We start from the raw sequence: 18186 nt of genomic DNA, 5'->3' as shown, positions 1-18186 counted from the left end.
CTGTAGATGGCTGGAGCGATAAGTCTTAGGGCACTTTTCCCAGCGATTAGAATAGTGCTCTGCACACAGTAAGTGCTTAATATGTACTACTATAACTAGGTAAGCAGGGATAGAAATGCATATCCTTGGCCTTCTTACTTTCATAATTTACCTTTCTTTTTTTGGTACCTGTTAAATGCGTACTATGTGCTAAGCACTGCGGTGGATACAAGATAATAAGGTTGGACTTAGTCTGTGTTCCAGATGGAGCTCACAATCTAGGTAGGATAGAATAGGATTTAATCCCCATTTCACAAATAAGGTCATGGAAAGTTAAATAACTTGCACAAGATCACACAACAGACGAGTGGCAGAGCCAATTTTAGAACCCAGGTTCTCTGACTTCCAGTCTCCTGGCTCTATCCATTACTCCCCAATGTCTCCCTATTGCCAATGCATAAAAATGTTTTTTGTTTGCCATGGAGATAAACAAGGAAGGTACTCCCTCTATTTCAGGCTTCTAGATCAGAAGACCAAACTGTAAATCTGCATCTCAGAATCATAGTTTATAATCTCTTTGTTGTCAGGGATCATATCTTTTATTTTTGTAGTAATAATAATTATGGTAATTGTTAAGCGCTTATGTGACAAGCACTGTTCTAGGCTCACTATCCCAAGGACTTGTTCAGCATACAGTCGGTGCTCAACAAATACCATCATTCAGTTGAACTGGAATTTTAAACTTCGTGCCCTTTGATCTTCAAGTTACGGCAGCAAAGAATGGAATTTTTTAGAATACTGATTGCTATAACACAAAAATCCATGACAACCTCAATAAACCAACAAAAGTGGGAGGCAGAATCCCACAGCAATATTGAGCCTTACCTTATAAAGTATGTAGAAGCGGTAAACATTAAAAATAGCACCAACACCATGCAGACTCCTGTCAATCCAGGAACTATTAAGAAAAAAAATGTACTTTGAGCTAAATTGCACTCAGAAAAGTAACAGAGTTATTATTATCTTTAAAACCCCATGGTACCTTTCTGTCTACCTCAAGCCATAATCAAACAGCTAGATGAATTTTACCTCCTCTAACAGGTCGTTTTACCAATTATCACAGTTTCTTAGCAATTCATGAAAAACAGACTCAACGTTTTTCCTTTTTTTTAAAAAGAGGGGGGGTTAAGTCTTCTTTTCTATGGACTCATTCTGCCCTGTGAATATGTACTACCCAACCTGACATCCAGACCCCCTCAGAATAATGTCAACCCTGAACAATGTGACTTTTATGGATCATTTTCCCCATTTTTAATCTTTACCTAAGCTAGCTTGTTACCAAAGTATTTCATTTTTCATTGCAAAAGCCCCCCCCCCCCCCTTTTTTTTTGGCCAAGCCCCAATAAAAATCTCAGCCCTTCAAAAAAGGCACAATTTTAAAACTGGGCAGGAAAATAGAGGATTTCAAGCAAACAGATTACTAGGCCAGCTGTTACCAAGAACATATGTAGCCTCACTTTATCTTGAAATGGTTAACATGCCGAAATTAGTCGTCTGACATTGCATAATGACTAAAATCGGACCCTGTGAACCAAACCTGTTTGGTGAAAAATAGAATGAATGAAATGCTTTCAGTTTCCAAAATCAACTTTCAGCCTATCCGACTGCCGACAGGTTCCGAGCTGGCAACATTAGAGGCCAGGGTAGAGTCAACGTTGAACAAGGGGGAAAACATTGTCCATGGTGTATTCAAAAATAGCATCTAAAAACCAAAACATTCTGAATATCAAATTAACAATTTTTTATCTCCCATGTGAGGGAGTAATAAATTCCTTGTGAGCAGGAAATGTGTTATAAGTATCAGTTGCACACTTCCAAATGCTTAGTACAGTGCTCTGCATCCTAAAAGCACTCAATAAATAGTTTCTACTACTTCTGCTTAGTCATTTCACTTGGTGGTTCCACAATATCACTTCACAGGCGTCCTGAAATCTTGGTCTGCTTTTTATCAAAATAGCCCATCAAGACTGTTCATGACACAACCTCAGAAATTTCTTTTAAGCAAAACATTGTTTATCAATCCAATGTCCTTCATCAAAGACTGGCTGAAAATATCTTGCTCCACTCTAATGCCCGTCAGCAAAATCTGACTTTAAACAAAAATACTTCACCAATTTCCTCTCGGTTCAGCACCAAAATATATATCTTAATGCTGTGTCCAAAATTAATTTGTGACTCAAAATCAAAACTCCTAATAAATCTAAAATGTCTCCTGGAAGGCTGAAAGGAGAAAGAATTCATCAACTGTATTACTCAAAAAGAGACGCCTAAGTGATTTCATTTCCAAAATATTTAGCAAAGAAATTTGAAAAAAAACCACAGTATCTTTCTAGTCTTGATATGGGTGTTCTGCAATTGGGTGGCAGGAATTCTTCCCACTGCAAATGGGGCTTAAAATTATGCCTAAGTTGTGAGCACCACACAAACATAGACTGTGTCTACTCTGTCCTGTATCAACCCCAGTATTTAACACAGGGCTTGACACATAGGAAGTGCTTAGTATGTATCATGAGTAACTAAATAAACAAGGTTTTGTAGATTAAATTTTCGAGGTTAATTCTCCATGTTTGAGAAGGTCAAGGAAGTCCATAACTATGAAGTCTGGTGGGATAAAGGGCTCATAAATTAGAAGGTGGTGTTGATTTCTGGGTGTTTCTTTCTTTATGGCCCAAGGCAGAGGATTCATTCATTCATTGATTGAGCACTTACTGTTTGCAGAGCACTGTACAGTAAGCGTTTGGAAGAGTACGATAAAACAGACACATTCCTGCTCACAACGAGTTCACAGTCTAAAGGGAATATCTAACTAGCTGCCTAGCTGGGAACTCTCTGGATCACTCTGCCTCCCTGCTTCTCCCCTAGAGCTTCCTGCTGCTTCACAGTCTCTCCATTCCCTCTCTGCCTTGTCTGGGGAGGTAGGAACTCAGCCCAAAAGTAGTGGCTCCATCCCCAGTGCCACAGATGCGGATGATCCAGCATGTCATTTCTCTGAGCGGCCTGGAGAAGGGTCACCGTAAGTGGCTCAAGCTACTCACACTCAATATACCCATTAACTTAACTTCTCTGAGCCTCAGTCACCTCATCTGTAAAATGGGGATGAAGACTGTGAGCCCCACGTGGGACAACGTGATCACCTTGTATCCCCCCCAGTGCTTAGAACAGTGCTCTGCACATAGTAAGCACTTAATAAATGCCATCATCATTATTATTATTATTAATTCTGATCACTAACTAGAGCTGTATCCAGCCTTAGAGGCTGTCCAGTTCCTGGGAACAACGTGAGCCATCCAATCACTTGATATCTCCCAGAATGGTCTTGCTTCCCATCAGCCTTTGTCCATGCTGCAGGGAGTTCTTCCGGGAGCCTCTGTGGGGTTTCCCTCCCACCCCGCCTCCAGTCATCCCATGGATGGAAGTATCCAGCTGGCATCCACCTCATCATCCATCCATTCATCCTCCCTCCACCTGTCCTCAGTGCTGTGTGACCGGGTTGGACCTTGGGCCCACTAACTCCACTGCAGGAATACGCTGCTGGTGATCCCATCTTGCTATTAAAATATGAAACTATTAGGTGTTCAAGAACAGAAAATATTTTAGACAGATGAAAATCCAGTCTGCTTCCACAGACCTCCACTGAACGGAATTTCACAATATTCCTGGGTTTAGATTGCACAACTCATTTTATAAACATTGGAAAACTTGCCATTCCAGTGTTCTAAAAATCGTCTTAATAGTTAACAGAAAGCCTTTCTCTATAGTTTAAGTTCCCTTCATATTGCAGGGTTCAAGATGGAAAAATTCCAGAAGACTTTTTCGATACAATACCCTTCATGTACTGCTCTTTGGTGTTTTCAAGACCTCCCTCCGCATTCTCCTCTCTAAATTAAATAACCTTGGTTCCCTTAACTAGTCCTCATCAGCTCCCCTTTCCAACTACTAATCATCTTTGTGAATTTCCTCTAAACCTTCTCCAAGACCTCCATTTCCTTTGGAAGTTTTAGAAAACAGAAGCAGATGCAGTTTCTAGAATGAGCCTGACCATCATTAAAGACACAGATGGACTGTTCTCTCAGTAAGGCTCTCTTCTTTATAATGTATCCTAGATCCAACCTTGCTTTTTCAACACCAGCACAACACGGGTAATTCATGAACCACCTGAGACCCACTATGATCTCTAGCTCATCTTCTGTCTCCATATGTACACCACCAGAAAACTTCATCTTGTTTTTATTCCATCTGCTATCCCGTCCTATATAGACTACCCTGCATTATCCCTATTCAGTTTGGCTGTCTTTGTTCCTGACCCAATTTACCCAGCTTATTTTCCATTCCAATCATATCCAGATGCTATCTCCTAGTCCCAGGTTGAGAGTTGCTTATGTAAATGTGGCAGCGTTGAATACATTTGGTACCCATATTTGATGAAGCATTCATATCATTTTTCACTCATTTCAGATTAACGTCTACTTTGTTCTCCATGCTACATAATTTAGAATCTGCCTGCCGTCTGAAGTCATATTCTCATCTAGCAGGTCAAATCTACCTCCAAAATAAACCCCAATAGCACTCCTATAAGGAGAAAATTGCCTTCTTGACTCATCATTATGTAGATTCCATTTGGAAAATGGCACCTACTAACTGAAAAAGTGAACTGGCCAGAGAGAGTCAGCTTCTAACGCTGGAGACTTGCAGAGAGGAGTCCCATTGTTAAGCAGAATCATTCTTTCATTTCGAAGCAACTTCATATGTAGAAAGAGGGGAAGTTTTGAAACTATTTCTCATTCTACCTCCAGGGTCTTCCAAACCTGGTATAGCAAGCAAACCCAATTATGTAAATAAAAGCAATATTTTGATGCACATGAACTGTAACAAATGTTACATTTTCTTGTAGCCTCACATAAAAGTTTTATAAACCTAGATACTATATCAAATGGATTGTTTTAGGACTCAAAAATTTAAGATGAATAATTCACGGAGTTTTTCCCCCTATTTTTTCTCCCCAGACAATACACTGCCCATCTAAATCTTTAACTATGCATTTTTTATGCTGAAAATTTTATCTAAAGGTTTCTGAATACTCTCCCTCTACAAACTTCCTTCTCTCATCAAGAGTATTTCAGTATCAAAAATATTTACTGAATGCTTACTTTGTGCAGGCATTGTACTGAGAGTTTGGGAATCACATCGAGGGGATATAAAATGAAATCCCTGTACCACATACTCTTAAGTGAATTTTAATTCTGCAGTGCTCTAATACAGGGTAAGGAAAGGAGGAGCAATGATTCATTCTTTCCATTTGTGAAGGGCTAAGTTTTGAGAACTTTCAGTCAAATATCCTTCTAAGGAAAAGAAAAAAAATCTAGGGTGAGTTTGATTCTTACACAGTTTGAAGGACAAGAGGGTTCTGCTTTGTAGGACTAAATGGGGGCAAGTTGCAATTTTTCAGACTTTTGTCCATGTAACCACCGCCACTGCTGACAGCAGGCATAAGTTCAGAACACTTTTGCATGAAATAGGGAAGGGAGCTAGATGCTTTCTCGTGCAGGCTTTCCAATTCAACCAATAACTCAGATTTGGTGGATGGAGTTTCTTAGTTGCCTGCTGAAATTTGGACTGAGGGTTTCCTCCTACCCATACAGTCCCAACCCAGTACAAAAGCAGGGTTGGCACAGAGTGGCAACACTTAAGGAGAACAGCACTTTGCTTTACTCGAAAGGAAATGAGCAACTTTGCTATCAGTGCTAGGAATGGGGAAATTTTGACATTTGCCTTCAAGGTGAATTCTATCCTTTCTTGGTGACTGCTGCAGCACATGCAGATTTCACCAAAACCATTGTGAATAATAATAATAAGAATAAGAATAATAATGGTATTTGTTAAGCGCTTACTATGTGCAAAGCACTGTTCTAAGCACTGGGGGGATACAAGGTGATCAGATCAGGTTACCCCACGTGGGGCTCACAGTCTTAATCCCCATTTTACATATGAGGGAACTGAGGCACAGAGAAGTTAAGTGACTTGCCCAAAGTCACACAGCTGACAATTGGCGGGGCCAGGATTTGAACCCCTGACCTCTGACTCCAAAGCCCGGGCTCTTTCCACTGAGCCACGCTGGAATCGCCATCTGCCATCACCCCTCTCCAGCTCCTAAATTAGGTTTGTGTGGCGGGGTTGGGAGGGAGGGTGGAGTGTAAGAATATCATTTAACACAACATTGCTACTAAGTACAACCACCCAGGAAAGGTACCGTTTTACCAGACTTTCCTGAATCTGCATAGAAAGATATCAATATCAACTTACCAGTGGTGAAGAGGAGTTTCCTGGGATCCTAGACCAAATGAGAGAAAAAAACTTTTATATATATATATATATATATATATATATATATATATATATATATATATATATATGGTGAATACATATATATAAAAATAATAATGGTATTTGTTAAGCATTTACTATGTGCAAAGCACTGTTCTAAGTGCTGGGGGGATACAAGGTGATCAGGTTGTCCCACATGGGGCTCACAATCTTAATTCCCATTTTACAGATGAGGCAACTGAGGCACAGAGAAGTGACTTGCCCAAAGTCACACAGCCAATAAGTGGCGGAGCCGGGATTAGAACCCATGACCTCTGACTCCCAAGCCCGTGCTCTTTCCACTGAGCCACGCTGCTTCTCTAAGTGTGTGTATATTACAGAGTATATATAAATGTTTGTAGAGAATATATATTTATATATTCAATGAATACTTATATTTATATGTGTGTGTACATACGTATTTAACTCTCTCTCTGAAAGACTCCAAAGGGGGAAACTGAATATGAATCCCATCGATCCTACAGTTATAATGCCCCTGCTGGAAGATGATGTCAAAGGACTCAGTAAAGCCACGTTCCTTTATCATAAAAACTTGAACAGGATAATAATAATAATAATAAAATCCTTTAGCGTAAAACTTAAACAGTATAATAATAATGATAATAATAAAAATGATAATAATAACATTTGTAAAGCACTACTATGTGCCAAGCATGGGACTAAGCACTGGGATCGATATAAAATGATCAGGTCAGAAACAGCCCCCCTCCCACATGGGGCTCATAATCTAAGAAGAAGGTAGACAGGTATTTCACGCACATTTTACAGATGAGGAAACAGAGGCACAGATAAGTTAAGCAACTTGCTCAAAGTCACACAGCAGGCAGGTGGTGGTGAAATCACTGATGCAGGATGATTGAAAAAGCCATAATTAGTAGCAGAACCTAATACAAATTGGATCTTCTGCATCCTTGAAGACCTCCAAAGCAAAAGGAAAAACATTCCTCAATTCCCTAACAAGGAATTAGGGAAGTCACACAAGCTGCTCTGAAAAGAGGTGATCACCAAGCTTCCTTTCTCAGGAAAAACATTTCATCTCAAACATCTCATCATCAAACATCTCAAACAACTTCTTCCTCATCTCAGGAAGAAGCAGCGTGGCTCAGTGGAAGGAGCACGGGCTTTGGAGTCAGAGGTCATAGGTTCAAATCCCGGCTATGCCAATTGTCAGCTGTGTGACTTTAGGCAAGTCACTTGACTTCTCTGTGCCTCAGTTACCTCATCTGTAAAATGGGGATTAAGACTGTGAGCCCCCTGTGGGACAATCTGATGGCCTTGTAACCTCCCCAGTGCTTAGAACAGTGCTTTGCACATAGTAAGCGCCTAATAAATGCCATCATTATTATTATTAAAAACCACCAACACCCAACCCATTTCTAGCATTTAGTACAGTGCTCCACACACTGTAAGCCCTCAATAAATACCACTGATTGATCGAAGGAAAAATATTTCATAAACTTCTACTCAAGACCAATAAGATAAGGAAGCTTGATGATCTAGGATCCAGAAATGTAAACACACATGTCTTCCTTCTCTCTCTAAATCTATGGGGAAAAGGACAATCTTCCCCCTCCTGGTATGGTTGACTTCCACAAATTTAATATCTGCACCATCACAGACAAGTTATGCTGAATCAGAAATAGGCCCTTAGGTGGCAAACTACAAAATCCTGCAGAATTTACTAAGCAGGCACCCACCAGGGTTCCTATTTTCTGCTGAAAACTATCCAAGATGATACCTGCAGAAGAGAAGAAATAAAATCAGCACGACCTCTCTTTTCTTAAAAGTACTCAAAGGCATATTTTCCAGGTAAACCATTGAACCTCACTAACCAGTTATGACAGTTGCAAGGAAAAGCTTAAGGCTAAGACCACCCACCTCATCCCGATATCTTGCTGCGTTCAGTGCTGGAAAATCTTCACTGTAGCTCAAGGAGAAATGCAGGGCATTGAGTAGGTGAGCAACTACGTGCACTCCTGCAACAGAAAAGAGAGTCCAGAGGATTAGGATTTGCACAAGGGCCGCCCAATGCTTCACTGCAAGGAGTCTGGTTCACATAGGATGTAAATATCCTGGACCATCTTCATAGTCACTCTAGATGGGGAATGAATAAGCCATTACTTCATTCAATCATATTTACTGAGCGCTTACTCTATGCGGAACGCTGTTCTAAGCACTTGGGAGAGTATAATATAATAAACAGACACATCCCCTTCCCTTAATGAGCTTACAGTCCGAGAGAGATACTGAACAGTGAACACATACATTAGACAAAAAGGAAAAAAACAAACCAGTGGAATTGTACATTAAACAGGGACTAGTTTTTTAAATTGTCACCCAGAGAATTTCTAACAGTTCCCAAATTCTGTCTTCCCATATCACCAATCCAATTTGTTCTGAGCTCCTTGGGGGCAGGGATAGTGTCAGTGGATAAATACCACTGATTGAGCGGTAGCTTTTGAAAACGTCACCATACATCACGGTGGTTTTCAATCCCAATGTTCACCTTCACCCCATGTTTCCTAAACCCGGAGGGTTTGGGAACCCCAGGAGACAAGGAGACTGAAAGAGAATCAGATATCTTCTGCGTCTCAACAAGGTAGTTATTCTTTCAGGTCAAGAAGGCGCCATTCACTGAATCACCTGACTGCTATATATGAGGTTTTGAGCTCTAAGATGCCACAGGCAGAAGAAAAGTAATGATCCCACCCCATTGTGCCTAACCTCTCCCAAAAGCAGCTAGGTAGCTTCACAGCTTGCTAGGCCCCACTTCAGTGTGAGAACTGCCAAACCAGAAACTCAGGGCACCAAGAATTCCACAGCATTTGGGGGATCAAGGTCAAAGAAGTTAAAAGACCTGCCCAAGGTCAGATGGCATGAGAAGTACTTCTAAAAAAGTGAGTGTTTAGAATCGAGGGTTTTTTTCAGTAAAGAATTCTCCACTGATCCTAATAGCAACTGAATGATTGAATGCGATGATTGATGCGATACAATTGAATGATTGAATTCTGGATCTGGTTCGGCACTTGTAACTAAAATTTCACTGAACATTTTGCCCAGCTGGAAACTAATGATGGTATTTATTGTTTGTGAATGCCTAAATGCTGGGGTAGAGGCAGGATAGTCAGATTCAGTCCAACCTCTGTTCCATACAGAACTCACAATCTCAGAGTTAGGGAGATCTGGTATCTTATCCCCATTTTTTTAGGTGAGGAAACTGAGGCTAAGTGACCTAAGATTGTATATCTCAACTTAGGTTACAGATCTCCTGACTCTCAGTCCCTAGTTTAATAGTCATAACCTCCTCTTATCTATACTGGCTCTGAAATAATTTCTACAAAAGGATTTATTCTTCCAGCACATGAAAGTTACTAGTCTTATCTTCACAGCCACAAATACAATTCTTCAATGAAACAGTGTTGTTCTAAGGTTTCAACTACATACTGTATTCATACCAAATTAAAGATCCTCTGGACTGTAAACTCATTATGGGCAGGGTTCATGTCTGCTAGTTCTGTTATATTGTACTTTCCCAAGTGCTTAGTACAGTGCTTTTAGACTGTACAGTAGTACAGTAGTACAGTGCTTTTAGACTGTGAGCCCCTTTTAGACTGTGAGCCCAATGTTGGGTAGGGACTGTCTCTATATGTTGCCAATTTGTACTTCCCAAGCGCTTAGTACAGTGCTCTGCACATAGTAAGTGCTCAATAAATATGATTGCTGATGATTGATGATGATGCTCTGCACACAGGAAGAGCTCAATAAATACCATTGATTGATTGATTGATTATCACCTGTATCACCCAACCTCCTCCTTCCTTCAAGATCTGACCCTACTAAAATGTAACAAAATACCTGAAAAGATGCAGATTGTAACACCGCACGTGATATGCAACGTCTTGCTTTTATCCAATAATCTTCTTGTTTTCCTGCTTGCAACCTAAAAAACACATTTTTCCTTTAGAGTGCAATAATGAATACCCTTTAGATTTACTCTTCCTTTAAAATGCTTACTAACTTCAAAACCAGAGAAGATAATTCCACCAAGAGAACACTGCAGACAGTTTAGCTGCTGAGTGCTATGATGCAGGTAGTAAAAGTTCCTTGGATTCCTACTTAGCTCTGGCGGACCTCCTAGATGTTGGGGTAAGTAGGAACTAGATTTGGAAAATGACACTTCCCAGGCACATATCCAAGACCAGAGTAACCAAAAACTAGAGGAATGCTTCTCCAAGCCAACCTACTCAGGTGCCTTGCTCTTATCTCTTTCAACACTGACCTCTTGCTTACATCCTCCCTTCTAACTCGATCTCCCTCTCCCTTCCTATAATAAATAATAATAATGATGGCATTTATTAAGCGCTTACTATGGGCACAGCACTGTTCTAAGCGCTGGGGAGGTTACAAAGTGATCAGGTTGTCCCACGGGGGGCTCACAGTCTTAATCCCCATTTTACAGATGAGCTAACTGAGGCCAGAGAAGTGAAGTGACTTGCCCAAAGTCACACAGCTGACAGTTGGCGGAGCCAGGATTGGAACCCATGACCTCTGACTCCAAAGCCCGGGCTCTTTCCACTCAGCAACGCTGCTTCTCTATCCAGCAGACCCTCACTCTTATTCTTACAAAATAAAAGCACTGGTAGACACATTCCTTGCTGTTGATTGTAAGCTCCTTGAGGGCAGGGAATGTGTCTGTTTATTGTTATATTTTACTCTCCCAAGAGCTTAGTACAGTGCTCGGCAACAGTAAACACTCAATAAATACAATTAAAGGAATTATGTCTACCAACTCTATTGTATTGTCCCCTCCCCAGCGCTTAGTACAGTGCTCTGCATACAGTAAGTGCTCAATAAATAACATTGATTGATTGATTGCCCAGTGGAGGGAGGTTGAGCAGTCTGCTCAAGTCATCACAGGAGCCCGGCTCGCAGCCCTAGCAGAAGCCAGAGGCCAGGAACTCTGAGGCCCTGTGGACTTGGAGTCACTGGAAACTATTTTAAACTCCTATGGTCTGGGCCTTGTCCACAATTTATTTCTCTTCATTATTATTAATAATAATTATGGTATTTGTTAAGCGCTTACCATGTGCCAAGCACTGTTCTGAGCGCTGATATATGTGTCCTCACCACACCCAGATTGTGAACCCGTTGTGGGATGAATGTCTCTGAATTTTCTTGCTTTGCCTTCAGTCCAGCACTTAGCCCAAATCGATCATTCAGTAAGTACCATTATAACAGCTAGGCTACAGGCCCCATAAAGTCAAAAGCCAATGAGTCCAGGGATGCCACAAAAGGAGTTGGAAGGCAGTCTCATTGTCAGGAATAATGGATCTTGGCACCCAAGGAAATGGCTATTTTCTGGACCGATTAAAAGTGATGATCATATTTAAACAACAGGACAGAAAGTACACAGTTGTCCTGGTAATGCATCTATTCGGCGACTACTCCTAAGCACCGAGGTACTTTAGGAGGAAAATTGATTTGATAATTGTAACAACTGCCTTAAGAATGCCAGTCTAGGCAGCTTTCCCAGACATTTTCATTATCAGAACTCTCAGAAGTACTTTAGAGAAGTCTGGACTTTTCCATATCAAATGTCCCACAAAATGACTTCAAGTTATTAAACAATGCACCTCTTTGATGCAGGTAACAAATTACAACTTGAGCAGCCATTGTGTGCAAAATACTGTGCCAAGCACTTGGGAAAGCACAACAGATCCCAGGGCATGTTCCCTGCTCACAAGGGGCTTACACTCTAACGAACAGCAGCATGGCCCAGTGGAAAAAGTACAGCCTGGGAGTCAGAGCACCTAAATTCTAATCCCAGCACCACCACGTCTGCTGTGTGACCTTGGGTAAATCACAACTTCTCTGTGCCTCAGTTCCCTCACTATAAAATCACTCTCAGACTAAGCCCTACTTTTCCTCATTTTCCATTCCCTTCTGCGTCGCCTTAATTTGCTCCCACTGCCCACCCCCACCAGCCCCAAAGCACTTTTGTATATATCTCTAATTTTATTTATTTGTATTGATTTCTCTCTCTGCCGCCTTTTAGACTGTGAGCTCGCTGTGGGAGGGACTGTCACTATTTATTGTTGTATTGTTCTTTCCCAAGTGCTTAGTACAATGCTCTGCACTCAGTAAGCACTCAATAAATACAATTGAATAATAACAATGATGGCATTTATTAAAGGCTTACTATGTGCAAAGCACTGTTCTAAGCGCTGGGGAGGTTACAAGGTGATCAGGTTGTCCCACGGAGGGCTCACAGTCTTAATCCCCATTTTACAGATGAGGGAACTGAGGCACAGAGAAGTTAAGTGACTTGCCCAAAGTCACACAGCGGACAATTGGTGGAACCGAGATTTGAACCCATGACCTCTGACTCCAAAGCCCGTGCTCTTTCCATTGAGCCATGCTGCTTCAGTTGTTATTATTAGGCCATGTTGAATGAATGAGTGAGTTTAAGACCGAGCCCCATGTGGGATATGGACTGTATCCAACCCGATTATCTTGTATCTACCTCAGTGCTTAATTCAGTGCCTGGCACACAGAATGCACTTAAATACCATTAAAAAAAAATAGGTTAGCATGAAAATAAAGTGACAGAGGTTATCATTCCATGAAGAACAGTCCAAAGTGCTGTCTTAGAGTGCCGGCTGCGGCTCTGACGTTTCCTTACCTTCTGGGATCCTCTCAGGAAGGCGAGAAGCGTCCGGCACATCGGTAACAGAATGAGGCTGCAGTTAAAATTGAGGACAGAGGCAGAAGCTCTGCTTAGGCACAATCCTAGCTGAACCAATAAGGCCAAGAGTTAGAAGACAGTCAAAAACCGGAGGCCCTGCAAGTGACGCTTAACTAGCTCACAACTGGACTATGAAAGCCCACATTCAGAAATCCCTTGACCATGGCTCTCCTACAAGAGAAATCTCTCTTGAGGGTGGGAGATGGGAAGGGAAGTGACAGAACGAGTGACTCTTTGAACAGGAGCCTCTACGAGAAGCAGAATAAGGTGTGGCCTAGCGGATAATAATAATAATAATAATAATGGTACTTATTAAGCGCTTACTATGTGCCAAGCACTGCTCTAAATGCTGGGGTAGATACACGGTAATCAGGTTGTCCCACGTGGGGCTCACAGTCTTAATCCCCATTTTACAGATGAGGTAACAGAGGCACCGAGAAGTTAAGTGACTTGTCCACAGTCACACAGCTGACAAGTGGCAGAGCTGGGATTAGAACCCAAGACCTCTGACCTCTTTCCGCTATACCAAGCTGCTTCTCTGTGCCTCATTTACCTCATCTGTAAAATGGGGATTAAGGTAATCAGGTTGACCCACGTGGGGCTCACAGTCTTAATCCCCATTTTACAGATGAGGTAATCAGAATTACACTTTCCAAGCACTTAGTATAGAGCTCTGCACACAGTAAGTGCTCAATAAATGCGACTGAATGAATGAATGAACTCTCCCCACTCTGAGGAATTGACAGGGTAAAGGGCTGCAGTTAAAGCAAGAATATTTTCATTCTTTAGGCCAGTTCTTTCTCAAATGTAAAATTGTATGGGAACTTAAAAAAAATCCCACAAAACAGGAAAGTATGATTTTCTTTCCCAGTGTATGAGTAAACAGGAAGAGGGAAGTGAAGAATCAGTTTGTCACCTAGATTCAGTTTCCCAGCATCTGTGGTGGGAAAAAAATGGAGTTCATGTGTTTGTGGGTTACAAATTCATACATGTGTTTGGTACAAAAACTGCTAATGCTTATTGAAGAAAAATCTAAAAATCCTACATTTGTTATTTTAAATAAAAAATTTCAATATCTGCTGTTTTTAGAAAACGTTATTGCTTTCTTCTGAGTCCGTGTGGGAAAAAATAACTAGAGAGATCCATAATGTAGTGAATTCATGATTTACTAAATAAAGCTCTTTTATGCCCAGTGAGTTTACCTGCCTAGTTCTCCATGTAATTTCTCCAAGCACTTGATACAACAGTGCTTTTCACAGTCACTACTATTACTACTCATATTTCTCTTACCTTTGATAAGTAAAATATTTTAAAATCCTCCCCACTAGACTGTATGCTCTTTGAAGGAAGGGATCATATCTACCACCTCCACTGCACTCTCCCAAATGCTTAGTACAGTCCTCGGCATATAAATAAATGCTCAATAAAATCATCATTCATTTTTCTGACAAAGGAGCAAAATGAACCAAAAGAATCAAATCACTGTTTTAAATCCAAATAAAATATTTCTTCATGCCCGAGGTGATAAGAACAGACTTCTCTTCCACAGGTGCAGTCTGGATATATTGGTAAGTTCAAGAGGGCTTTGGATCCATTCATGGATGAGCAGAACTGCAATGGGGAAGTGGGAGGACATTTTGGAAAAAGTTAGGGATATTAGATGGGACATTCCCCTCAGGGTGGATGTCAAAGACGACAACCAAATTCTACTGAATGAAAGAACATGAAGCTGGGTGAACACAGGAATAGTTTTGCACATGGTCTTATGTGCCGTGAGAGAGGAGTAAAGGAAAGATGGAAGCCCCCTAGGTGGTTGGTGGCCAGAATGTTTTAAGTCCCAAGGATCCCATGAGAAGGGCAGTGCCATATGGGGGGAATTCCAACGGCCAGAGTTACCCTCCACCTTTGGAGCTCTAGGTAATAATAATAATAATAATAGTAATAATAATAATAATGTTGGTATTTGTTAAGCGCTATGTGCAAAGCACTGTTCTAAGCTCTGGGGTAGATGCAAGGTAATCAGGTTGTCCCACGAGGGGCTCACAGTCTTCACCCCATTTTACAGATGAGGGAACTGAGGCCCAGAGAAGTGAAGTGACTTGCCCAAAGTCACACAGCTGACAAGTGGCGGAGCCGGGACTTGAACCCACGGTCTCTGTCTCCAAAGCCCGTGCTCTGCACACAGTAAGCGCTCAATAAATACGATTGATTGATTGATTTCCACTGAGCCACGCTGCTTCCCGTGCTTGATATTATGCTTGATAACAGTATCAAGTGCAACAGCTATGGCTACAGGAAAGGCAGATGGGGCTCAGAGTACGATCAGCCAAGAAGAGATCACCACTAAGGGGGAGAATGGAACGATGGCCTTGCACACGGAAAGTGCAAGTTTTTGGTTACATCATTATTCTTTCTGGGATAATCTAAAATGAGAGAGAGTTTGGTTACGCCATGATTCTACCCAGGACCATTTAAGATGAGTAAGTAATGCCTCCCTGGGGGAACTGGAAAGGGGGAGAAAAAAACTCAGCTAATCTCTCAAGCAAAAACTCGGATGGCAGGCCCAAAGGAATGGAAACCAGGCAATTTCTTCAACATGAAAACAAGCCCATATGACAACAGAGGTTGCACAGCCAGAAAGCGAAGCTTGGAAAAAAGTAACTAGAAGTTCCTTCTGAATCATTTAGGTAAATTACACAGACATTATGAGTCACAAAACAATGTCAACCACTAAATCATAACAAATGAAGCCAGTTGTCTCATTTCCAAGATTTCTGGCAAGACATCTTTTTTTTAAAAAAATACATACAGTTGATCTATTACTTGACTAAAATCCAAGAATCGTTTTTAAAGAAGTGCAAAGGAGTCAAGAAATGTATATCCTCCTATTCCTAACAGGAAACCACTGAACTCTGTTTTAAGGGTCATTAGCAGTAGACTGGAAGGCACTGCATACTCAGATATTGACGATATCCACCCTGAGCCCACATGATAATAATAGTAATTATGGTACTCATTAAGCACTTACTATGTGCTAAGCACTGTTCTAAGCACTGGGGTAGATACAAGTTAATCGGGTTGGACACAGTCCCTGTCCCACATGGGGCTCACAGTCTCTCATCCTCATTTTGCAGCTGAGGCAAGTGAGTCACAGAGAAGTTAAGTGACTTTCCCAAGGCCACACAGCAGACAAGTGGTGAAGCTGGGATTAGAACCCAGGTTCTTGTGAGCCCCAGGCCCATGTTCTATCCATTAAGCCAAGCTGAACACCTTCTAAGGGCAGAGCACTGTACTGGTCACCCAGAAGACATAAGGAAGTAAAGGATGTGATCCCTACCTTCAAAAACATACAATTTAATAGGATGAGAGGCAATGATAATAATAAAAAATAATTTTGTGAAGGCCTTACTCTGTGCCAAGCACTCTACTAACCTCTAGTATACAAACAAAATAGTCAGGTCCAACACAGTCTCTGTTCCTCATGGAGCCCACTGTTTAAATAGCAAGGAGAATGGGCCTTTAATCCCTATTTTACAGATGAGGAAACTGAGGCACGGAGAAGTGAAATGACTTGCCCAAGGCCAAAACCTGGGATTAGAACACAGGTCCTCTAACTTGCAGGCTTGATGTCTTTCCATTAGGGCATGCTGCTTCCCATATATTGTCATCTACATAGATATATATTTACTACATAATAGCTAAGACCACAGGAATTTAAGGATTCAAGCAAGTCAATGGCATAGAGTCATTTATGCTGATGCTATATTCCTTTGCAGCTAAATAAAAAAAAATAGCGATTACCAAGTGTCACTGCATTCCATTCAGCCAGCTTTAAATTACATAATCATCATTTAAATGTCGATATCAGCAACAAGCAGGGTGGTGGCTCGTGAATTTGTACTGAGTTGAAGATAAAATTCTGGGGAGAGAGGACGGAGAGGGGAGGAGAAGACTCGGGGGAGACAAGGAAGGAAGAATGAAGAGGGCCTGGGGGGAGGACAAGAAAGATGAGGAAATGGGGGTTGCGAGTGTAGCAGCATGAGGGTGGGAGATGGGAAGGGAAGTGACAGAACGAGTGACTCTTTGAACAGGAGCCTCTACGAGAAGCAGAATAAGGTGTGGCCTAGTGGATAATAATAATAATAATAATAGTACTTATTAAGCGCTTACTATGTGCCAAGCACTGCTCTAAATGTCGGGGTAGATACACAGTAATCAGGTTGTCCCACGTGGGGCTCACAGTCTTAATCCCCATTTTACAGATGAGATAACGGAGGCACCGAGAAGTTAAGTGACTTGTCCATAGTCACACAGCTGACAAGTGGCGGAGCTGGGATTAGAACCCAAGACCTCTGACCTCTTTCCGCTAAACCAAGCTGCTTCTCTGTGCCTCATTTACCTCATCTGTAAAATGGGGATTACGGTAATCAGGTTGACCCACGTGGGGCTCACAGTCTTAATCCCCATTTTACAGATGAGGTAACAGAGGCACCGAGAAGTTAAGTGACTTGTCCATAGTCACACAGCTGACAAGTGGCGGAGCTGGGATTAGAACCCAAGACCTCTGACCTCTTTCCGCTAAACCAAGCTGCTTCTCTGTGCCTCGTTTACCTCATCTGTAAAATGGGGATTAAGATTGTGAGCCCCACATGGGTCAACCTGATTACCTTGTATCTACCCCAGTGCTTAGAATGGTGCTTGGCACATAGTAAGCCCTTAACAAATACCATAATTTTAATTATTAATTAAGACTGTTATCTAAATATTTTGATGGAAAAAATGTCATGTGAATAGCCCCAGGCTTATCACAGAAAATTAAAATGGCAAACGCGTTTGCTTTGACAGTACCAGGAGTTGCAGGAAAACTATGAATGAGGAAACACAGCTAATGTGAATATAGAAACAATTTCGGCAAAACCCAAAAATAAACCACCATGGTTCTGCTTTTTATGTGGCTCCAAGAATTTATGAATAGCCACTCAGGCCATTAGAAAAGTTTAACTTATTCCAAATGGTTTCGT

The 18186-nt window shown here is 41.4% G+C and overlaps 1 protein-coding gene across 2 annotated transcripts in view; it reads right to left on the bottom strand.

Annotated features, from left to right (window-relative positions):
* Nucleotides 1-18186, bottom strand: part of NOX4 (NADPH oxidase 4) — an 87880-nt gene that overhangs the window by 54890 nt on the left and 14804 nt on the right. The window contains exons 3-7 of one of the 2 annotated variants that reach the window (XM_038761782.1): nt 13103-13213; nt 10276-10360; nt 8299-8396; nt 6340-6367; nt 865-937 (exon numbers count right to left, since the gene is read on the bottom strand). In XM_038761782.1, coding sequence (XP_038617710.1) covers nt 865-937; nt 6340-6367; nt 8299-8396; nt 10276-10360; nt 13103-13213 — 395 coding nt within the window. The remainder of the gene's footprint in view (nt 1-864; nt 938-6339; nt 6368-8298; nt 8397-10275; nt 10361-13102; nt 13214-18186) is intronic. The other variant, XM_038761781.1, reaches the window with a different exon arrangement.

Source organism: Tachyglossus aculeatus, chromosome 20 (assembly GCF_015852505.1).
Source record: "Tachyglossus aculeatus isolate mTacAcu1 chromosome 20, mTacAcu1.pri, whole genome shotgun sequence".
Classification (NCBI taxonomy): domain Eukaryota; kingdom Metazoa; phylum Chordata; class Mammalia; order Monotremata; family Tachyglossidae; genus Tachyglossus; species Tachyglossus aculeatus.
This window is presented reverse-complemented; position numbering and strand designations above follow the sequence as displayed.